This window comes from Odocoileus virginianus, chromosome 7 (assembly GCF_023699985.2).
Source record: "Odocoileus virginianus isolate 20LAN1187 ecotype Illinois chromosome 7, Ovbor_1.2, whole genome shotgun sequence".
Classification (NCBI taxonomy): Eukaryota; Metazoa; Chordata; class Mammalia; order Artiodactyla; family Cervidae; genus Odocoileus; species Odocoileus virginianus.
The window spans coordinates 13170678-13194290 of NC_069680.1; the positions used below are offsets into that span (position 1 = coordinate 13170678).

General features: G+C 48.2%; 2 protein-coding genes across 6 annotated transcripts in view; one reads left to right on the top strand and one right to left on the bottom strand.

The window, feature by feature from the left end:
* Positions 1-5826: 5826 nt before the first annotated feature.
* Positions 5827-23546, bottom strand: LOC110145236 (uncharacterized). Of its 5 annotated transcripts, none has more exons than XR_011488628.1 (4): positions 23154-23546; positions 20387-20469; positions 19256-19352; positions 5827-7670 (listed from the first exon to the last, which is right to left on the bottom strand). XR_011488628.1 is itself a non-coding variant. In XM_070470155.1 (3 exons), exons 1-3 carry the CDS (start codon positions 9260-9262, stop codon positions 7621-7623), a joined length of 477 nt encoding a protein of 158 aa, XP_070326256.1. In that variant the 5' UTR covers positions 9263-9692; the 3' UTR covers positions 5827-7620. The 5 variants fall into 5 exon arrangements, 1 of the variants encoding a protein (XP_070326256.1); XR_011488629.1 differs by lacking the exon at positions 23154-23546 and adding an exon at positions 22418-23134; XR_011488627.1 differs by lacking the exons at positions 19256-19352; positions 20387-20469; positions 23154-23546 and adding exons at positions 7804-8131; positions 9164-9240; positions 9716-12060.
* MXI1 (MAX interactor 1, dimerization protein) overlaps positions 7437-23613 on the top strand; it is an 88203-nt gene continuing 72026 nt past the window's right edge. Inside the window, exon 1 of the mRNA XM_070470153.1 lies at positions 7437-7698. Within this exon, the coding sequence (XP_070326254.1) occupies positions 7437-7698 (262 nt within the window). The remainder of the gene's footprint in view (positions 7699-23613) is intronic.

Genomic DNA, 23613 nt, shown 5'->3' on the forward strand with positions numbered 1-23613 from the left:
CAGGAAGAAGGAACATCCTGCTGTGTTCGGCTGGAGACCAGGGAGCGCCCCAGCCCTGTCACTTGCTTGCTGTGCCATCTGAGACAAAGCATTTGTTTTTTCTCGGTCTCCATTTCTTCATCTGTAAAATGGGGTGATGACAATAGCTTTTGGAGTTGTTTTGAGATTGAAATAAAATTATGCATGGAGAACAGGGCTTGAAGTATTGTAAGCATTCCTTGAATACTAGCTGTTATACTTACAATAACAAAATACGGGACCACATTACATGTATGTACAGTGCACTTAAAAGCGCCCACATTCAAAGTATGAAAAACTAACAAGATGAGAAGAGATGTCCTTAACAGTCAGACTAAGATCTGACAGAGTCCATTTCTTCCAGGACTTTGACAAGTGAACTAGGATATGGAGAAAAATGTCTGAATTCTAGCCTCTGTATTTGGGATTTTCTACTCAATTTTACATTAACAATGATGCAATTAAGAATCAAACGTCTAGGGCAGATTCTTGTGACTATATGCCAACATGTTATTCTCATGTGCCTGCCTGTCTAGGATGGGTGTTTTTAGGGTGTAGTTATATGGAAATAGCCTCTGATTACGTTTCTGACTTTTCCAGGTAACTTATAATTTTAGACAGTTGTTTTGACGTGATTCTTTGCCAGGCCACACATGCCTGTGAGATTTTTTAGAACTCTGTGAATTAGAATAACACGAAAATTTTTTAAAATTTACCTATTCTGATACAGAATGTAGTGCGCCTTACTACGTGGAACCACACAAAAGGTCAGTGTATGCAAGTGAAAGTCAATTTCCCACGTAAGCAAGAGAGAAAGGGTTTCCAGTGAAGGCAAACCCTTCCATAGTCTCTCATGATATTTCTATGACGCAGAACAGAATGTAATAGCCCTGCTGTATGAATCTCTGTTACTCTGGCTCCAGCTTGGAGTTTGCCTATCATTTTCTAAAAGACACAGGAGTAAAGTGTGTGTCTATGTGCCTATGTGTGTGTGCCTTGTATGTGCCTATATGTATACCTGCATGCGCACCCACTGGTCCTAGGTCATGTGTACACCTGGATAAGAAATAAGTCCTGAGAGGGTGGGAGTTTGGACCCTTTGCTCACTTCTGTGTCCTGACACCTTGGAGAAGACTGATGTGTGGGAGACTATGTCTTCTGATGGAATGAAGTCATGTGTATGTCGAGTACATGCTCACACATCTGTTATCCCTGATGAATCACACTTCAGTGCCCATCAGCCTTTTCACCCAAGAGAATTGAGCTCTTGGTTAGGAAGGGGAGAGTGCAAACTGCAGGCCTCAGGCAGGAGCGATGAAAAAAAGAAGGGAGAGAAAGAAACGGTTTCAGAGGGGAGAAGAGCATGGGTGGTGGACAGGCGCCCAGGCAAAAGGTCAGGAACTAGAAGCAGCACCATTCCAGACTGCTTCCTCCCTGGAGATTTTGTGTAGCCCCCAATGCGGGGGCTGCTTCCCAGATTGCTGAGTCCAGTGGTTCACAGACAGGGCTCCTGTTCCCCCAGACCTCTTTGAAGACACGAATGGGTCTCTTCCAAGTGTTTCTTGTTTGTTTTCCAAAAAAGAGAATCAAAGGGAGGAAAGTTTTTCCCAGACCTGAGATTGCCAGTTTCTTTACTTTTGGCTAGCATTTTACCAGCTCAGTGTGGTCATCTGGTTCTCTCAAGTAGATCCCAAACCCCCATGGACAGTGACATCCCTGTCTGTGATTAATGAACATGGAGGAGATGAATTGAGGATGCTTTTCAGACTGGGGGAGAGAGGTAGACTGAATGCCAATGGCTCTCTCCCATTGTAGGGGAGAATCCTGACCCTGCAGATGGTGAGATTATTTCTCCAAAATGACAGAGCTATGCAATGGCCCCAAATTCTCACATCTTTTTGCCATTGTTTCTGTTTTCCCTGAAAATCTTCCAGGACTCTCTTAGCCCATTACTATCCTGACATGTGCACAATACTTCACAGTTTCCAAAATTCCTTTATAGATACCCTTTCGGCAAGGCAAAGATTGTTCTTCCCACTTTGTAGATGAGAAGACTGAGGCTTTGAGTGACTTATGCAATTAACCAGCTCATCATTAGGGGGAAGCTTCTTTGCCACCTGCATACTGCTTTCCCCTTCCATCTCCTAAAGCCTAACATTTCACCATTAGACCTGTATTCCTTTAGCTTAAGGCATTGGCCATGTTTTAATTCCAAATGTTTCTGGAAACAATCATATTTGAGATAGTGTCAGTCACTGGTACCTTAAAGTACCTGAATTTGCAATCTTTGTTGAATTTGTTTTAAAAAATGTGGAGACGTTAAAGAAAATAGATTGCTGTAGGAATGCCCCCCCCTCCCCCCCCGGATACACGAGAGAATAAGAAGGTGTGACGAAAGTAAGCTCTGTATGATTCTTACTTGGTCGCAGGGCACTGACTTCATTGCCTGCTGATCCTGGAAGATTCTCCTTTAGAGACAATTTATTGTTTTGGAGGCTCATCTTGTCCCCAGATATGTACAACAGTCAGAACAGGGAAAGGGTGGCTGGGCCACTGCACTTTTGGGGAAGGGAATTTCCACCATCTGGCTCAATGGGTTTCTGGCTACTCTACAGAGGCAGCATTTTGATATTTAAACTTTAATGTGAGTGACTCAGGAATAGTTTTGCAGACAGTGTTCAGTGCCTCTTCTTACCATGCTGGAGCAAGGAAGCCAGGAAAGGTCAGCACCAAGGTTCAGCCAGGCGAGGAAAGGTCATTCATCTCTTTGACCTTCGTGGCCTAAGCTTCTCTTCTGGGCCACACTGGTGCCATGCTAGGTGCTAGGGCCTGGGGGTGGTGGGGGAGCAAGTTATGCTCCCTGCCCTTGATGAGCTGATAGTCTAGCAAACCCTTTAAGAACTGGGCATTGCATGGGAGAAGCCCAAGAGCTGCCTGAGACAGGAAGGGCCTGCCAACCTCAGAGGTCCAGGAGAAGGGAGGGCAGAGTCCAGAAGAGCAGAGAGAATGCCCAGGAGTAGGTGACATCCGGGTGAGCTCCAATGCAGGGTGGAGGCTCTTTATCCTCTGCCCATGTCTACACCCACTGGTGAGTGTGTGGGTGGGGGTGGGGGCATGGGGAGTGGCTGAAGGAGGCCTAGTCAGCACTTTTAAGCCTGTGCAGGAGCCACTGGGAGAGGCAGAGTCCCACAGCTCTAGTTCCTGCCATTCTGCTTGTGCCTATCAGTTCCTAACCTCCCACCCCACCCCTTGCAACTCCTGGGCTTCCCCTGAAGCCACTTCTAATAGATAAACACAAGATAAAGGCTCCCAAGGAGAGAAGGAGTCCTGAGCCAGCTCATCAGATCATTGCTGACAATCCCTTTCCAAAGGGAAAGTTGCCCAGGAAAAACCTGGCTAGGGAAGCTCTGAGGATTAGGACTCAAGAGACAATGCAGGGGACAGATCTCTTGATGGTGTTTACCAAGCCCGAGTGCAAAGACCACAGGTCAAAGAGCGGAGAAGAACCTGACTGGTTGTGCTAACAAGGTCCAAGGAAAAGCTAGATGTTGGAGGGTAGCTTCAGGCAGAAATGGCTAGTGGGGGGCGCACAGGTGAGGAGGAAGGGCAGGCTTAAGAAGCCCAGGAGAGCCAAAGTGGTCCAGGCTGGGGAAGGGCATCCCATCCAAATGCAGGATGAGGAGGTCTGGGGGCAGCTCTCGTATCACACCCTCAGTAATTAACCAGCCTCTGTGTACCTGAAGACATAATTACAGGCAAAACAACTCCTTTGATGTAAGAGTGTAGTGTAGTCTGGGGGGAAAGAAGGGCAAATAAAGAATGATTTTGCTTTAATATGCAAATAAGGTTGTTGGAAAAATAGTGCCAAATAGGCCAAGCAAAGAAACAGAAGGTTGAGAAAATGTGACCCAGGCTGAGTGGGCACCCAAGACATTTAGGGTCCTTGGGAACATCATGGCTGGCCTGACTGGGCACCGCAAAAATTCACTGCTTTCCTTTAACATAGTTCACATGTTCCTACAGGCTGATTGCCTTCTCATCCTCTCCCTGTTCACTGCAGATATTCTCAGCAAGTTTCCAAAGAGGCCTGCTTATTTATGGAATCAAACCTCCAGAGAAGGACTTCCCTGGTGGTCCAGTGGTTAAGAATCTGCCTTCCAATGCAGAGGATTTCAGTTTGATCCCTGGTGGGGGAACTAAGATCCCATACGCCACGGGGCAACTAAGCCCATGCGTTGCAACTAGAGAGAAGCCTGTGTGCCACAACTACTGAGCCTGCACGCTCTGGACCCCGTGTGCCACAATTAGAGAAGCCAGTGCTTTGCAGTGAAGACTGAGTGCAGACGAAAAAAAAAGGCCTAGGAGAAAGAGGTACAAAGGGTATGAACAGCTCCTCCTGGGAAGCAAAGGTAATCAGGAATGGTGCTGAGCTTGTGACCCAGCTCATTCTGCCCTGTGATATAACTTCTGAAACAGCCCTCTTTACGTTTGGAGCCAACTTTATTAGAGAAATCTATTGATTGGGGAATGGTTAGGGAGGAGGAATGCTCACATGATTTAACACTTGATGGGTTCTGAAAAAAAATAAGGAAGAGCCTTTGAGCTTTAGCACATTCATCGTTCCAAAGACACGTTACCAAAATGAATGTATGCAACTCTACTGTATGTGAGACTCTGGGGCACAATAGCCTAGATGCTGTGAAACAAAAAGGCATTTCTCCTGCCTCCACTGTGTCTCTTGTGGTGCCATTGTCTGACGCTAAGAACTCACATAATAACAAAAAACAATGCCCCTATGATGGGAGGGAAGACTTGATTTGGCACCAGCAGTGGTGTTTTCCATGGGAATGATGGTGGGGGCTGTGGCTGACTGTGGGAATAGTGCAAATCAGCACTTTTTTGTAGATTTTCTTCAAGCCATTGTTTATTTTGGCTTTGGTCAGATCCGTGGCCCAGCTTGAAGATTCCCACTGGGCTTTCTGAAGCTCACAGACCTATGAGAGATGAAACAGGGATAAATAAATAATGACAAAACACTCTACCCCTGCCCTGGCACTCATGTGTGGGGTGTGCCTATCTTGCTGGGTGTGTATACATGCAGATTGAAGTACAGTACATGTACACATTTGGCCCACACCTCCACCAGGGAATCAGAAACCAAGGTTTTCTCTGGGCTTAGAAGGTTCTTTGTCTCACTTTCACCCGGGGCAAGGGAGATCAATTTTTGCAAAATGGCATTGGATAAAACTTGTTTATACTTCCTAAAGTCCTTAGATGTTTATAGACTTTAAAATATGAGTAACTCAGATTGTGGTTCCAACAGAACAAAAAGTAAATAGCTGTTGTGGAGATGGAAAAAAAGTGAAGTGAAAGTGTCAGTCACGTCCAACTCTTTGCGACTCCATGGACTGTAGCCTGCCAGGCTCCTCTGTCCATGGAATTCTCCAGCCAAGAATACTGGAGTGAGTTTCCATTCCCTTCTCCAGGGAATCTTCCCAACCCAGGGATTGAACTCAGGTCTCCTGCACTGCAGGCAGATTCCATGCCAGGGAATGAGCCACCAGTAAAGGTGAACTTTTGTCTCACAGCTTTTAGGAGTTTCTTCTCTACCCTAGCTAAAGGATGCAGAGATCAATCAAGATGGAAAATGAGCAGGAAATATGTGTAGTATGATTATATTATGGTCCAAAATGTGACTATATCTGCTTTAAAATGCCAAATACTGATTCAGCAGCAGGTTATTGCAGTCTAAAAATACACAAGACTTCAGTGAGGGTGCATGTATTTATTTTACATACATACATAGTGTTTTGTTTTTTGTTTTTTTTTACAAAGAAACACACTTTCTTATCCTTTTTTCCAAAAGTTTCCATTTCCAGGAAAAGTCTTCCTGAGAAGTGTATGTGAAGCTGTCTCTAAGCAGGGTGGGTGCGTTGCACAACTCCAGGGGGCAGCATTCACTGTGTCTTCTATATAAATGGTTTCCCTAGAGGAAGACTCCAGGAGACCTTGCAAGGCCACAATATTTAGATAAGCTTATTGCACAGATGTTTTTCAACAAAGTGCAGAAGAGTCTTGTTTCCTATAACTTATTTCTCCTTTTAGCTGCCAAGTAGGGGACTGAGGTTCTTATCTGGGTCTATATTGGAAGAAAAGGATCACACTACGAGCCAGGCAGCATGCTGAGTGCAGATATACTTTAATCAACTCATGAATCTTATCAGAGGTTTCATGGATGGGGAAACAGGCTGAGAGAGCTTAGAGGACTTGCCCAGGCACACACGCAGTCCAGCCTGTGTGCAGCGGAGCTGGGCTTGAATGCCTGTCTATGGCACTTCCCAAGAGCCCTGACTGCCACTGCGCTTCCCAGGCCTGGAGAGCATCCATGGTTCCTGCAGACCCGGAGTGGGTCTGCACTGGCAGTGGGGCAGTGTCACCTAGGGTAGGGGTCTTCAGAACCAAAAGGTGGAATTCAGCCAGGGTCGGGGTGGGAAGTTCCTGGGCTGCCACCTGCGCCTTTCTGCCAAATAAAATAAAAGAGAGCCAGGTGTGGAAGCTCCCTACTGTGAGCTTTGCACAGCTGGGGTAAGGCTGGGAAGAGGAGTGCGGGGAGAGACGCTTCCATCTCCTCCCCCTTCCTGGAAAATAACTCTGCATTTGAAGGGAGAAAGAACGAGTGAGTAAATTTGTAACTGGGATTTGGTGGCCTGGGGATTTCATTTGGCTCTGTGAAGGCAGATGCCTGTGCCTCTCTGTGTGTGCGTGTGCGTTTGTGTGTGTGTGTGTGTGTGTGTGTGTGTGTGTGTGTGTAGGAGTGTGTTCATTGCGGGGAGAGAACCTGAGGTAACGTGTATGATTTTTTTGGATTGGACTTTTATTTTTTAAGTCATAGCAGCTACCGTTGGAATCTAGTATGTGGTGCCAGGCATTGGTATTATTTTCACGTGAAGTAAAAGAACAACAGTTTAATAGTTTGTTTTTCTGTGGGTACGCTCAGAGCCTTCGAGTATTTTTTCCATTTGGGTTTAAATACTACGCTCTACAATGGGATAAGATTGGGGAGAGGCGGGGTAGCTTGCCGGGGCTGGCAGGGGCGGTCCCTGCCTCGCTAGTCTCCGCCTTTTATTTTGACCAGTCCGATGGCGACAGGCTCGCACTAGGACCCAGGCGCCAGAGCGCCTCCGTCTGTCCTGTAGGTTCATTCAATCTCCCATACACACAGACCCACAGCGAGACCGACACACACTCACACACACGCAGACACACAACAGCACGCAGCGAGGCTCGGGAAGTCAGGTCGCCTTCTCGCCTCGGCGCCTTCTTCGCTCCAGCCAGCCGGCTCTCCCCAGGGGCCCGGAGCTTGGCCGGGCCGCGCAGCCCCGAAAGAGGACGAGCTCGGCGGACCCCGCGGTCCCTCCATGGGCAAACGCGGGCGGCCGCGCAAGGAGGCGCGCTGCGAGGGCGCGGGGCTGGCCCCCGCCGCGCCCCCGGCCGTGACCGCGCCCCAGCCCCCGGCCCAGCCGGAGGAGCCCGCGGGGGCCAAGCTCAGGTGCCCCTTCTCGGACATTTTCAACACCAGCGAGAACTCGATGGAGAAGCACATCAACACTTTCCTGCAGAACGTGCAGATTCTGCTCGAGGCCGCCAGCTACCTGGAGCAGATCGAGAAAGAAAACAAAAGTAAGTTTGGGGGCCCTGGCTCCTCTTCGGCGCCTGGCTCTTTCTTGCTTGCCCACTTGGGCGACCCCTGTCGCCTGCTTAGCCCCCTCTCCCCAACACACTCACATCCAGCCCTTGGCAGTAAAGCCGATGACACCGGAGAAAGGACACGAACGCACAAAGCTGCTAAAGATGTAACAAAGACGAGCGGGGGGTAGGCGGCGGGGGGGGGGGGGGGGTGGGGGGTGGGGGTGGGGGCTGGCGGTGCGTCCGTCTGTCCGTCTCCGCGAGGCTGGGAGAACCGCTGGGCCGAGGAGCGGGGGAGTGGTGTTGTTTGCTGACAACTGAGCCGAGAGCTCGTCTCTTCGAGGTCGCCTTTCTTACTTTTTTTTTTTTTCCTTTTTTTTCCGGAGCCTTCTCGGGCAGACAAGTGTTGTTTTTCTGTCGCTCGTTCCTGGGTGGGGTGGGGATTACAAGACGAAAGTTGGAAACTGTAGGCAGAGCTCGGAGGTTCCAGAAAGAAAACACATAGACACACACGACAACGATAACAACAAGCAAACAGCCCTCTACGGCGTGGGCTCCGGCTGGCTCGGCTCTGCTTCTTCCTCCTGTCTACTTTGCTTTTTCCTCTCCTCTCGCTGCAAGGCTGGGCTCAGGCCATCGCGTCCACGGAGACAGTCCCCCCTGCGCCTCTGCTGCCCTAGGTGCCCCTGCCCTCGCACCGCCCCCCCGCCCCCAAAGAAACAGGCCGGCAAAACCAACAGCTCGCCAGCAGCTCGCCCGGGACCCAAGGTGCTGCGCCGGGGAAACTTGGCGAGGGGGACGCAGTGAGAAGGAAACTTTGGGATCTCGCAGGAAACAATAGTTGTGGAAGAAGGTGTGGGCTGTTATGTGCTGTTTCTTTATTTTCTGGGATACGGCTCCCGAGTGAACGCGCTGGGCGAGGAAGGCAGATGCCTTCCTGGTGGATTTCTACTGCTCCCCCAACCCCCACCGCAGATTCAGGTGGAGAGAGATGATTGCGGGGCGGAGGGGGGGGGGGCGGCGGTGCTGGGAGCCCCACCCCGGCCTGGCCTCCTTTTTTGTATTTGTTTGTTTCATTTTTGCCTGGGTCCCCCAATCATCCCCAGGCCGTCGCCTCAGTGCCCTAACGGGGACACGCGAGTGCGGCGACTCCAGCACTGTCCTCACAAATAATAGCTGCGAGAAGGGGGAAGGGGCCGAGGCGGACAGACCGACCGACTAGAGAAAAGCTAGCTGTTTAATCTGTCCGAACAAGTAGGAAGATCAATGAGATGGGGGGGGGGGGGGAGAGAAAGGGAGAAAAATGGTCCGATTGCAACGTGTCAGGTCTTGCAACCTACCCCCCCCCAAACACAACAACAACAACCCTCAAACACAAAAACACCCTAGCTGACCGACACCCCAGGCCTTCGGGGTTAAAATAACCGCGTGATGGCAGCGAAATCGTGCAGTAGCTTACGGCAAAAACAAGGATTTGTGTTGGGAGGTCGGTGGTGCGTTCTTTTCTTTTCTTCTCTCCCTGTTTTCTCGGGATGCCTGGGTTACGAGAAAGGCGCATCGCCGGCCGTTGCAGCCGAATCAGTTTGCTATTATTTGGGGTGTGGGATGGGGGGCAGTATGCCTTCGCCTGTAGGGTCAGAGCTGGCGGGGAGGTGGGTGAAGACGTGGTTTTGTTTGGGGTGTTTGCTTTTGTTGGAGGGGGGAGGGGCGTGATTTCTTACTCTACACCCCCTCCCCACCCAGGTCCCCCATTCCCCCGTCTATCCCGTGGCGCCGACTTTGGCGGGGGGTGCACCCAAAGAGGGCACCTTGGCAGTGAGTGGCAAACCTGGTTTGCCCCCGCCCCGTCCCCTCCACAGAGGAGTGTACAAGAGAGGCTGCTGGAGCTTCCTCGGCGTCCCGCGCCCCCCCGCCCCTCGCACTCGCAGACAATCGGAGACCTCTGTTCCCCACCTCGCAGCCCCCACCCTCGCTCCCCGACCGCCTCGGCCGCCGCCACCTCCTTGTTTACCCGGTGCCGGGGCTCCGGCGTGGCCACCAGTCACGTAAGCAGAGGGCCGGGCGCGCCGGGCCGGACTGCCCCGCACGGGGCGGGCCAGAGTTAGTGGAGCCGGGCTCCGGGGACCGTGGAAGCCAAGGGGCTTCCTCCCGGTCCCCTTCCCTAGGCGTCCGCGCTGCTACCCCCCGAGAGGGGCTCGGGAACCTGGGCGCCCTCAACTTCGTGTGCGTAATCAGCCCCTCGGCCCGGCTGCCCTCCTCCTCCAGCCGGCTCCCCGCTGGAGTATTTTTAGCTCTCTTGCCTCTTTTCGCAGCCGCTGTTTGGCTCAGCATGACGTGATGCCAGCGGCCCCCAGATTTCCCCGAGAGCTGGGACCCTGTTCTAGGCCCTCGCCCCCTCCCCACGAGCTCATGCAGGCGAGGGGGACCTGCAACAAACTATGGGGTGACCGTCCACAGGGCCTTCTATTATCTCCTCTGCAAATTGGAGCGGCCCACGGGGGCCACTTTATTTTCCCCACTCTCGCCCCCGCTCCGGCCCGGGTCTAGGTCTCCCGGTACAAAAAACAACGGGCTCTACATCTGCCTCATTTAATCGGGGGTGCTTCATCGCCCTGGCGGCGCTCGCCGTTGTTTTCTGCTCGATGCACACAATGCCCGCGCGTCACGGCGGTCCGCGTGTGCACAGCAATAACGCGAGTGTGGGGGCGGGTCGTGCGTGCGCCGGGCTCGGGCACTGAGGGTCCCTTCGCGCGCGCGGGGCTTGTTTTGCTTCAGAGCCCCGCTTTCCGAAACGCTTACATCATTCAGTCGTTAGGGGAGGGAGGGGAATCTAGGCGTTCCGACAGGATTCCAGCATTTCTCAGGTCCCTCCCTGGTTTTTGGAAGGAAACAAGGACCCTAGCTGTTTATTTTTATGATGGGGGGGCGGGGACTCAAGTTTTGTTTGTTGGGTAAGGTTTGTTTCTGGTTTTAGGTCACTACTGCAAACGACAATACTGGCCGGCTCAGGTGCACAACCTCCTCGCTTTCATTTCAGCCAGTTCTCCTGTAATCACTTGATCTCAGTTTCTCCGCCTCCACCGCTTCCCCCTCCCTGCGAGAGACACATGGTTTCCACATGGAGACAAACTTCTTTCCTCTGACTGGACTTGACCTAGCAGCGTCGCTCAGCCAATCGGCAGCCTCAGCTTCCTCTGACGTCACGCGTTGCTGAGGCCAGAGACTGGGGGGTGGAGCCTGGAGGCAAGCCAGAAAATCTCTCGGAGCTATAGTGTGGCCAGCTGGTACAATCCCTTCTTAAAGGGACGCTCTTCACCCCGAGAAGGGTATTGAGCCTCAATTCTCCATTTCCGGTTCTGTGAGACATTCTCGAAATGCATCGAGTTCTCACGTTCCGCTTTTACTGTATGCAAAGTCCTTACTTGGCAGGAGCTTGCTTTATTTTCCATTGTTACCAGAACGGCTTTTCATGCTTCGTTGAGGTTTCCGTTCTAGGAGAGCTCACCAAGTGTGTCCACAGTGCTGAGTTATTCTCAGTATTTATGATGAGTTTCCTTGGGGTGTTCAAATTGAGTCACTCAGCATTGACTGCTCTGTGCAAGGCAATGATTCCCTAGAAGATGCAAGTACATTCTTGCAAAGTTCCAACTGATGTGAATCCCTAAGAATCTCAAATTAGAGGCCTCCATAAATATTAATTATGGATACTGTGACCCTGTTATCACAAATTCAGAAATTATATATAAATAACCTCTGATATATCACCTATCCATTCAGGGTCCAGTGAAGGGGTCGCAATTTAGGACTGACTGATCAGTTGGGGAAAAAAATTTACTTCCTGTTTTGGAAAAGGTTAAAACGAAAGAGAAAAAGAAATTAATTCACAAAGGGGTGTTCTGTGCATAAAAGTTGTTGAGCAGGCAAGTGGAATCTACAGGACACAAGAGGGCTTCCCAGTGTCTAGGGAAGGTGGCTTGGGGGCAATGCTTGAGATAGAAGAGAATGATTAAATGGGAGTAGAAGCCTTGGGTGGCTCTCTGGAGTGCATTACCTGGGTTGGAAGGTGAGGTGCTTTCCTAGGGCCATTGACAGGCCAAAGAGCAGCCTCTGCCTGCTGACAGAGTAAGCTGTGGTTGTATGGTGTCATTTGGCCCCACCCTGCCTTCCCAACTTAATCTCCTCTACTCCCGTCCAGCAGGTCTACCAGCAAGCAGCCTTTATAGTCATCCCTCTGTGCTTGACTCAGACTCTTCCCTCGGTCTAGCATGCCCTCATTCTCTTACTCCCTTGGGATTATCTGTGTCTAACCTAGCTTCAAAGCCTAGGTCAGATCCTACCTCCTTCAGGAAGCCTCCCCTGGATATTTCTCAGGTGAGGGAATGAATGAGAGAATGAAAGCTTTACAGTCACCCAGAGCAGGGCCCAAGTTACCCCTTTACTGCTTACTGGCTCTGTGGCCTTGGGCACAAGTTGCCTAACCTCTCTGAGGTTTCATTTCTTTTTTTGTCAAATGAGGATAGCCATAGCATCAGCCTCCTGCTATTGCTGAACAACTGAGGCACTTCATTTAAAGTACCTGGAATATAGTAGGTGCTCAATAAATAGTCACTTCTCTGAGCTTTGATAATCAGCAGTGCTCTACTTCCATGCTGTACATTAGCTTTATCCTCACAGGGAGAAGATTAGCATCTTAAGGGAAAAGATCACTCAACAATATTTCAGTATATGTCACCATTGGATAACACTGGACATACACGAGACAATTAATATACATCCCTTGATTGCTTGGATTTGTCATTTACTGGCTATGGCACAGTGATCAGGTTTGAAGGCAGAAAGGACACATGATAGACTTTCTGAAGACTTGGAGTTGGAAATAACTGATCTCTTTCAAGGAGGGAAGATGTCTCCCATAATCAATGCAGACTGCTCTGGGGCTTTAAAGATTAGGGCCTATACAGAGATGGCAGGTCAGGCCCGGAGAGCTGAAACTGCATCACCTGTGACCCTGCAGATGGATCAGTTATTGGTTTACAGAGCGACTTATGCTAAAATTTGACAGCAACTAGTGTTTATGCAGATCATATTTCTGCATGGCAGGCATCTTACGATTCAGTCATTCATTCATTCCACAAATTATGTATCGAGCATTTACGATGTGCAATTGCTTTTTTTCCCCCTGAAAACTCTGTGAGTTGATTTATGATGGGAATGGAGTGAGGTATTTGTTTTTGGTGAAGTTGTATAAAGAGCATTCTTAACTCAGGCTTCTATTTCCTCTATATCCTAAATTATGCTCCTCAGATTCAACTCTTTTTGATCTCTGCCCATTGCTAAATGCCAGAAGTGGACTTTTGGGGATACTGTTGTGGCTTTCAGAGTCCCAGAGCGCCTAGGGACTGGGTACGCTGTGGAGGGGACCCAGGAAAAGCATCTGGACCTTACGAACTTAGAGAAGCTGAATTGAGTCATTCATTGTTTGGTGGGGAAAAAGAAGCTCCATCAGATCTAAGACAGAACAAGAGCTGCTCACCTACCTGCTCTCTTTGACCAAAACACTCTCCTATTTGGCACACTTAGAAATGGAGATTGCCATCTGAGAATGGCCAGCAAAATCTAGAGGTAGAACTGAAGGAAGTGCAGAGGGTGCCAGCATTGCTGCAGCAGCAACTAATTGCACTGTGTAATACCAACACTGGCAACCTTTACTGAGCACTGACTACACTTGGTAAAGTATGGGGCTAAAGATGTGTTATCTCCTCCCACACTTCACAACAACCCCATGGCGTGTGTACTTTCAGTTCAGTTCAGTCGCTCAGTCGTGTCTGACTCTTTTTGCGACCCCATGAATTGCATTGCTCCCATTTTACAGAGGGGGTAACTGAGTAACTTGCCCAAAGGTCACATAGTAATGGTGGAGCTGAGTTTTGAACCTAGACCTCTGATTGGACTGAGCCTGCAGTTTTATATAACCATATATGCGTGTATGCATTTTCCAGTCAAGGAATGAAGTCCAGAGAGGTGAAATGACTTGCTCAAGGTCGCCCAACAACCTGAAGCAGAATGGGTGCTTGTAACACCTTGTTGATTGTCCAAGGTCTTGCTAAACACACCCTGCTTAGAAAAGGTTTAGAAACGAAGCTGGAGACAGAAGAGCCAACCAGCGAGGTTTTTTTTTTCTTTTTTGTCTTTGTTTTTCAGAGTTGTTCAACTCTCCTGGCCCTAACTCAAGTTTAGGCTCCTAGGAAACACCACCCGCTTCGTGCTGCCGTTCCCAAGTCTGTCCTCTGGACATATTAGAGGACTTGGGGCTGTTGCTATGGTATTGGGGCCAACAGCAGGTTCATCAAAAGCTGAGTCTTTTGCCTTATAAAAAAAAAAAAAAGCCTGGCCCTGCAGAAACGAATTGGCCACAAAGATTTGCATCAGTCATTGTGGCTTGTTCTGTTTTAGGTCCCCCTGCCTCCCCACCCCACCCACTCTTCCCTACCACCACCACTTTCTATAAATACAGTTGGATAAATATTGATTTAAACTGGGTTTCTGGAGGAGAAGCACAGGTTGCCCTGGCCTGGTCCTCACTCAGATACCACCAGCATGCCAGGCATGACACACCTAAACCCTGACAGCTCTGGCTTCCAGATGACCCGTTTTGGGGAGGTGCATTGTGGTTTTGTGGCTTTGGAGTTAAAAAAGAGAGACAGAAAGAAAAAGAAGTGTAAAAGGCAATAACCCAGCAAAAAATGGGAATCTTCCTGCAGAATGAAGAAAGCCATTTTCAGCAGGCAGAAATGAGGGGAGGTTTACGGTAGCCTGGCCTTCTGAACCAGTAGTTTTCTTCCCTTTCCCATTCTTCCTTCCATCCCCTTTCGGTTATGTTTTTGAAGGAGGCAGGTGGTAAGAGAACATAAGCACCAGGAAAAGCCCCAGAGGTCATAGAGCTTCCATCATCCTCACTATACAGATGGGGAGGCTGAGGCCCAGAAAAGGACAATGGCCTGCCCAAGAAGACACAGCAGAGGCAGAACCAAGTCTGTCTGGGCTGTGTTCCCTCCTGCCTGATGTGAGAATGGGTCCCAGGCAGAGCCCCAATTTTACAGGTCAGGTGCTTATAAAGTCAGCAACTCTCAACCCTGGTTTACTGATCGCAGGGTGTGTCTGGTTATTGCAGAGGTCATTGCAACATTCTCAATAGTCTTTCAAAATGAAGATAATTTGAATTCACCATTTAGAAAAAATATTTTCTTGTAAGTCTATAGTAGGGAGCGTGGGTGGAACCCAAAGGTGATGACAGTGATAGGACGGCTCTCCAGCCTTAACTGAGGAGGCGGCATTCAGGTCTTCCCAGAGGGGCCTCCCTCTGGGGGTGGAGGGTGGAGCTCTGGCTCCACTGGCGAGAAGAAGCTTTGATTCCAACGAGAGGGACACCTGCTCTCTGACTCTTCTGCCAAACTAAAGGGAAGTCATTTTCTCTGATACTGTTGTCCCTGAGTGGCCTGGCTGGAGGTGTTAAAGCTGTCAGCAGCTGACTTGATCTCTCTGGCCAAAACGAATGGGCATTTGCCACCACCCATCTGAGCTGGAGGTTCCTCCTTTGCTTCCTCATCTTGGCAGAATGTTCTACTGGGCCCCTCGCTTGTGAAATATTTTGAAAGTTCAGGTGACCCTCATTTTGAGCAATACATCTCCAGGAAATATATGTAAATAGGATCTTTCTCTCTCTCTCTTTTTTTAAAATTTAGGTTAGTGAACCTCTCTTTAAAAGGCCCCCATGGCAAATAATTTTATAAAATGTGGAATTATGTTGCATGCCAGGAATTCTCCCTAAATTTGTTCTGTGAGTCTGTTCATCCAACCATTCATCAAGCTGGTATTTAAGGCGTACACACTGCTTTATGTCAGCTTTGTGCTAGGGCCCGGAGATACAGTCCCTGCCATCGTGGGCTTAAACTCTATTCCAGTGCCAGATTTTAGAAATTCACGTGTCTTAAAGTAAACCTCAACAATGTGGATTGCATCTGACGTGGGCTTGGTGTCTTTGCTTCTAGCCATCATTACAGAGAGAACAAAAATTTATACTGGGCTTCAAAATAAAAAAAGAGAAAGTAGTCCCTCTCCTCCCTCCATGTACCCTGCCACCCCCCAGCCTGATGTTTAAAATCCTTTGTGTTTTGTGTTTATCCTTATAATTTTTATAGATCTGACTCTCCCCTACCCCCCTTTTTAAGCTGCCCGAGCCTAGGAAATCAAGTACTGTGTAAGCAACCTTGTAAATAAACACATTCCATTCTTAGTTCCTTACAGATTGGGGCACTCTGCACTTGGAGGATTGTCCATACCAATGTTTCTACCATGCCTGCTGTCCCATCGAACATGCCTTTGGCCTCATCTCTCTAATATCCAACTACAGTGTCTGCTGAGGAAATTTAAACATACATAGCAAAATTAGAAAGATAAACACAGTGTCACAGAGGGAGAGAAAGATTGGGACGTTTAAAGCTAATAAAAGGGGATTTGGATTACCTGTTATTTGAGATATTTTACTCTGTATTTTTATTGCCATTAGCAAGTATACTTGAATAAAGATGACTTGGGACTGTTTTAATACCACTGTATTAAAATGGAGGGCATGTCCAGGGCTGCTGTGTTTCTGGTCAAGAGTGGCAAGCGTGAGCCTTTGTTTTTATTTCTATAGGGGCCCAGAACTACCGTACAGTCCTGTGTGATCTCCTTCTTACGTCAACCATACCTGACCATCTCTACTATATTTCTTGACTCCCAAGATTCTGAGTGCGTTGCATACAACTTTATTTCCTTTTTCCCACCAGCTGTAAAGTTTAGCTCAGTACAACACGTCATTTCTAACACCTGTGAGGAGCCGAGCACCATGCCTGGTACTTCCAAAGTGCAATGTGTATGATCTCCAGGTCGAGTTCTATATTCCAGTGCAAGTGACAGACAAATAGGAATCAACAAATAATACGTGCCTGTTTCCTGGGAGTCTGATAGCCTGTCCCCGGGGTGGGGGCGGGTAGCTGCTGACAAGTGTATTGTTGTCTCTGTTTTCCAAAGGAACAGTGATAATGGTGCCTTTTCAATGAGCAGTTACTATGCACTAGCACAATGCTAAGTGCTTTATATTAAATCCTGACATTCATCCAATAGAAGGGTGCTATCATTATCCTCATTTTACAGATGAGGAAAGCCTTAGCCTTAGCAAGGCAAGCTAACTTTCCCAAGCCCACCTGCTCACAAAGAGTGGGGCTGAGACTCAAAATCAGGTTTTCTTGCTAGGAGACTTCAGGGCTCTTAGAGAAGTGGCAGAGAGCAAGAGGCAAGACATGGAATGTGGAATGTTTGAAGACCAGGCTGAGGGTTCCCTTGGGGAAGCCTCCCAGGAGTGACTTTCTTTACTTCCCATTCATTCTAGGGCAAGAGAGGACAGCCAGAGCCTTCTGGGGTTCTTCAGGCATTGACACCAAAGCAGACAGGGCCCTTGTTCTTCAAGGCACTGGCCTAGGCTGTTCTGCTTGGCCTTGCAGTACCACCTGGCCTAGCACCCCCTGGGGAACTCACCCAACCAGCAGGGCTCCTGAGGCTCTGCACGTGCGGGTGTGGGGTTGTGAATCCACACCCTGTCAGGCTCTGCTAGGTTTCCCGAAGGCGCCTGAGCTTGTAGGGCAACTGGTCTGGCCCGTGCTTGGCAAGTGTGAGCCACACAGATGAGCTTTAGGCCCTGGCTGCCACCTTGCTAACGTGGGCCAGCTGGTTCTGGTCGAAAGGCATTGGTCCAACCTCTTGCTCTCCTCCATCGAGATCTAGGAAACCAGGGTGATCTTAAATAGAACTGGGTTCATATCATTTACTTGGTTAAAGCCCTTGAATAGTTTCCTTCCTGTCTCACTTAGAATAAAATCCCAATTCCCTGCATGGCCATCACCCCTACTGTTTGGCATGAGTGTGGTCTGAAGATAGAAGCCCTGGTGTCTCCTAGGACCATGTCAGAAATGGGTCTCCCAGGTCCCACCCCAGAACTGCTGAATCCAAAACTACATTTTAGCATGATTCCCAGGTGATCTATGTGCTTATGAAAGTCTGAGGAGCTGGCCAAACACCCTTGTGATTGCCCTGATCCCTCCACCCACCTAAAGCTATCTTCACCCTCATTTATTATTTATCCCTTATTCCTACTTATCACAATTTACAATGCTTTTACTTGCTTATAATCAGTCTGTCAGGCTAGAATGCAAGCACTTTGAGGACAGAGACCACAAGTAGCTTTGTTCTTTGTTCTCTTTGGCATCTAGGTTAGTGTGCAGCAAGTAACAGAGGCTTAAGGAATATTTGTTGAACAAATGATGAGTTCTCTGCCTTCAACCCTCTGACCTAGTGCTTATCAACAAGGGGACTATTGATGAGACAGTTCCTCTTGAGCAGATTAATCTGGAATACTGCAGGATTTAACATCCCTGGTTCCTACTCATTAAATGTCAGTAGAACTCCCAAGTCATGGTGACACTCAAGAAAGACACTCCTACACATTTCCAAAGCCTCCAGGTGGATTGTATTATCCTGATTGAGGCCACTGCCATAACCAGCTTTGTTTGACCTTGTCTGACAAAACATACCCTGATATACTCTAAGGGGTCCAAGAGTTAGGAAATCCAGGTTTGAAACCGTTCGCTACCTGTATGACTCTGGGCAAATCACTTAACCTTTTTGGGCCTTGAACGCGAAACAGGAATCTCAGAACATGTTGAGGATTAAATGAATTGACTGTATGAGTGGCACCACAGCTATAGGCAAATGGAGGCATGTTATTCTTGGATCTCTGGAGAATCCTGGAATCAGCATGCTAGAGTTGGAAGAGATGGTGAGATCACACACGTCCTTGGGCAAGCAAGGGCTTGGTGTTTTATTCTAACTAGTGTACCTGAGGCTGAAAACTCAGCCACAAGGTAGCAAGGCTGGGTGTGTGACTCAGTGTCCAGGGTCTGGCTGAGCCCTAAGAGTGACCGCCACAAGTTTCTGCTGCTTGGAAGTGGGTGGTGATGTCAAGGGGTGGAGGCAGGGCCACTGTAGGCAGGCTTCTGCCAGTGGAGGGAGGGTTACCCGGGGCTGTGTAAGAATGTGGGCCATCCTCCCAACAGCAGGGGAAGGCCTCTGGTAATCTTTTTTTTCTTTTTTTTAAGGCTTTAAAATCAAGTTGCATCTAACTTTGAAAGACTAGGTCACTACCTCCAAAACCTGATAAGTGCAACAAAAAATTACAGTGCATTCTGGCTTTTGAATGTGGATGCAAACATTCTAAATAAAATACTCACTCATGGAATGAGCAGTGTTTTAAAGAACAACATACAATGGCTGACAAGGATATATATGCCAGAGATGGCTGAAAGTCACAAAATCTATCAGTATAAAGGATTGTAATCACAAATTAAGGAGAATAAAACATGACCACAGCAACACAAGATGAAATGTCATTTGAAAAAAGTATTCAGGAGACATTCCTAGTGAAGGGAGCTACTTCCATACAACAGAGATCATTTACCTGTGTTGGTCTTCTAATTAAAATGAGGTAGTGTGGCTGAGCCCAGGGCTTGTGATCATCACCAGCAGAGGAGTTGATTTTTCCTTTTCCTAAGACCCTTAAACAGAAAACAAAACAGAACAGGCTTTGGATCCCTTTGGAATATAACTTGATCTTGATATTGAGAGGATTAATCCTAGGGGCTCCATAAAATTTAAAAGACCATAAAATGTATTCCACTTTATTTATCTGTTTATTTTTAAAACCACAGATCAACTAGAAAAAGAATTAGGGAGATGGGTAGACAGCACTGGATGAGATTCTGTAGGACTAAGTTCTAATCCTTGCTCTATCAGTTTGATAGATAGCAGTGTGGCCTTGGTATGTTACCATACCTCTCTGAGCCTCAGTTTTTTCATCTGAAAAATGGAGACTGAACTGCAGAATAAGCTTAATGATACAGCGTCTATGAAAACAAACCATGAAATGTTATTTGGAGGAATATTCATTTGGGATGGCCAAAGCAAGATCTTCCACCAGTTGCACCCTCAAGTGAAGTGCTCCAGGGTAAGCAAGAATCTTATGTGTGCATATTAATTAAGTCCTGCAATGCAGATCTCTTCTTGGACCCACGTTAATGCAAAAAAAGAAGGAAAAGGACATTCGAGAGATTAACACATTCATTATAATCACCTAAATAGGCTGCTGTTATAAGGGCCATTTAATAAAATGTAAGAAGCCCTTTTCTAAGAGAGAAGACACAGGCCAGGATGGAAGTCAAGTGCAGCTGTTTGAGCCTCTGCCAGTGGCCTGATCTCACCAGAAAACCAAAGTTAAAAAACAACAAACTTCCAGATTCAGCGATCTCAGAGTACCGTTGCCTCCCCCTGCCATTTCCTCCCACCCCAATGTCCTTTCTTTCCCTTTCTCCCCAGTTCAGGCACCTGGGTCGTGGTGCTTTTCCGTGTGGTTGGGATGTCAGCCGGCAGCCCTGGCGACTGGAGCCCTGGGAGGCGGCAGCCACCTCTCCGGTTTAGCATTACGTCATCCCTTCTAGACCCAAATTTATCTCGGCTGCACACAGACCCGCAGCTCTGAGCTGCCGCTGACTCGAGGAGAGCTTACGCATGAAGTTAGGCAAGGCTGACTCACTCGGCAGAAGAAAAGGTTTTCTGCTGCTTTTCACGTTTCTGGGCTCTGAGGGGAGAGGCAAGGAGGACGCTGCGGTTGTCACTCTGGGGTGGGGGATGGAAAGATGTATAACTGTTACGGTTCTTATTTAGGAGCTCAGGACTCCCCCTGTCCCCAACCTTGATTATTTGAAGACACCCCACCCCCAACCCTTAAAGATAATTTCGGAAAACAGTGCCCTGCACAGTTAAACACTTTGCAGTTTCAAGGAAGTTCTCTTAAGCACCAGGTGTCATTAATAGTGACTTTGGACTTGCACCTTTAACCTCAGGGCCCCTTCCCCTCTTTTCTGTCTGCAGAAGTGATGTAACACAGACCAGGCTCCTCCTCTGTTCATGAATCTGCAATAAGGCATTTGAAAATCTACCTTGAATAAACCGTTCAGGGTAAGGACCCCTAAGAATGGAGAGGTTTGCCTGCTTCCTCCAGAAGGCAGACTGTTCCCATCCAGGCTGTGTTTGTTATAGGGCTGGGGGACTCTGGAGGACTTTTTCCACCATCAAATGAGACTCCCCTGAGTGAGATACTCCCTTGAGGGAGAGGACAGAAGAACCAGAGCCTATGACTAACATTCCAGGTTCTTTTGTCAGTAGACTTTAGAAGCCCTGTTTTTCCTCAGTTTCCCCATTTGCATTTGTAGTGCAATTCGGATTTATCTGCAAAAGAGAAGCCATGGCTGCCTCTGGGTTCCCACAGGCTGGGCTGGTGCTTAGGATGGTTTGTGAGTGACATCCTTTTCTAGGCTAGAGCCCCAAGCTTTGTGCTGTAGGAGGCCCTTGTGGCCAGTATCTGGGAGTCAGCTGGAGCAGGAAGAAGGAAGTGACACCTTCAACTGCTGTTAGAAGAGGCTGGATATTTCTGTACAGAAATCAGTGCTTAACACTGCCCACCATCACCATCATCTCATCTCTTCTTCAACATATGCAGGTGGCTTTTTGGGGATTCTCACACTACTTTTCATCTCCTCCACTCCTTCTTGGCCATAGCTTTAAAAGAAGGGTTGGTTAATTCATCTGGAGGTCAACTGTGAAAGGTCAGGCATGTGCACCAAGCATCCTACTTTCTCATAATAACCTGCTAGGGCTTATGATGTGTGGATTTAAACCCATATTGAACCCATGTGTATTTTCAGTCTGTACTTTTTTCCTTGATTGAATGTCACAAAGTTTACCTCCCATGGGGTAGAATTTTATTTGTTATAAAACTACCTCTTTTAAGTTCCTGGGGTAGCCCTTAGCAATTTAGGATCTAAAGCTTAAAGTGGTTTTGCAAGTGGTAGAAACTTTCCACCTAATAATTTCTACCCTGAACTTACAGATGTTCTGAGTGAATAAGTATTTTCTTTTAAATAATTCCTTTCTCCCCCTACCCAACATGTCCCTTGTTGAATGTGGAGGGTGGTAGTTACCAACACCCAGTGGGAAAGCCCAGATCTGAAGCAACCTAGCTAACAGCTGAAAAAGCACAGTTCCTGTTTCAACGTCTTTAAAAAAGTTCTCCTGTGGCTTGTGAACATCTCTCATTTTGGGTCTCCCTGTATTTGATGGAACATCTATTCGGTTCTTAAATGTGCCAAGTGTAATATTTTAAAAGTTTGGCAGAATTTTGACCTCACTGGAAATCTTGTTCACTTTGCGGGGAGAAAGGGGGAAGAGTATATTAGAAAGCAGCATGAAGCCCATGACATTTTTGAGAATAACATTTTCATTCTGAGATGGTATTTTCTGCAGTAGCCACTGGAATGACCACAGGGAAGGGGACATTTTCCCCTCACCAAGAGCTTCCTGTTACTCTGGATGTCCACCAGCAGGATAAAATAATCAGGGTGGGGAAAGTTATGGATGTTTATACAATTCCTAGCCTGCTCCTAGAGTTTTCAACAGTTATGATCTTATGGCCTTTCCTTGCCCTAGACCAGAGATGATCAATCAGAGGTGCTCTGTGCCCTAAGAGGCTCTTGGCAATGTCTGGAGACGTTTTTGGTTGTCATACCTGAGTTGGTGGTCTGCTACTGGCATCTAATGGGTAGAGGCCAGGGAGGGCCCTGAATATCCTTCAATGAGCAGGTCTCCACCAAACCTCCCACCCCACCCCTCCCCCAACTAGGAATTATTCACCCAAAATACCGCTAATGCTGACGTTGATAAACTCTGATCTAGACTTTGAGGACTTGGAAAGACAGTGTGTGGGGGTGGGGATAGGGGGCTGGCAGTCATTAGCAGTCTTTTAATGTGGTCCTGCAGTCTTTAGCCTCTGCTTTCAGTTCCCTCTCTTTGGAGGAGAACATGAGAGGAACGATCATCATAGCTTCCATTTATTGAGCGCCACGTACTAACTTCTGGTATTTCCTTTAATCGTCACAATAAGCCCTACTGACTATACACTCCTTAAGAGCAAGGCCCATGTCTGTTTCACCTGTTACTGTACACGTTATGCCTAGTACAGTGCCTGGTACATGGCAGGCCCTCAGTGTTTGGATAAATGGAGTCATTACATCCGATATAGATGTGAGGCACATGAGGTCTGAAAAGTCCACAGAGTTAGTTTAAGTAGAAGGGTCAGAATTTTAACTGAGCCCTGTGTGACTCCAGCACCAAATCACTTAGCGGCCGAACTGTATCTCTCAGTTGCAGCACCAGGGAGATTTGCTAGTCTCTAAAATCACGAATGAGGGGCTGAGGGAGGGGAAAGGAAGTTTTAAAAATAAGATTAAAAAACAAAACACCACCTCTTTGTGAACTATGAAATGAAGAAGGGCCTTATGGGAGCTCTCTCTGGCTCTGACGGGATCACCTCTTGTTCCTCAGCTGGGATTTTTGGCTTTTGAAGTATCTATTCTGCAGATAGGGAAACCAAGGCGCGGAAGTTCAGGAGAAAGTAGTAGTAGATGGAGAACTGGAGCGGGGCACTGTGGAACTACATGCTCCAGCTCCTGGGCACCTTCCAGGAGTCATTGAGAGAAGGGCTCCCCGGGTGTAGACCCACAGTCGTTCAAATCCTGCCCTCCAAGAAGCAAAGCCCAGAAAACCTCTTCTTAGTCTTTCCACCCGGGAGGCAGAAATCAAACGGACTACGTTTCCCGGCGGCCATTGCGGAATTTGGCAAGGCGCAGGCGCACTAAAGCGTCGTGCGTACTACGAGTCCCGGCGTGCAGTGGGCAGGGCGGGACTACATTTCCCAGGAGGCAG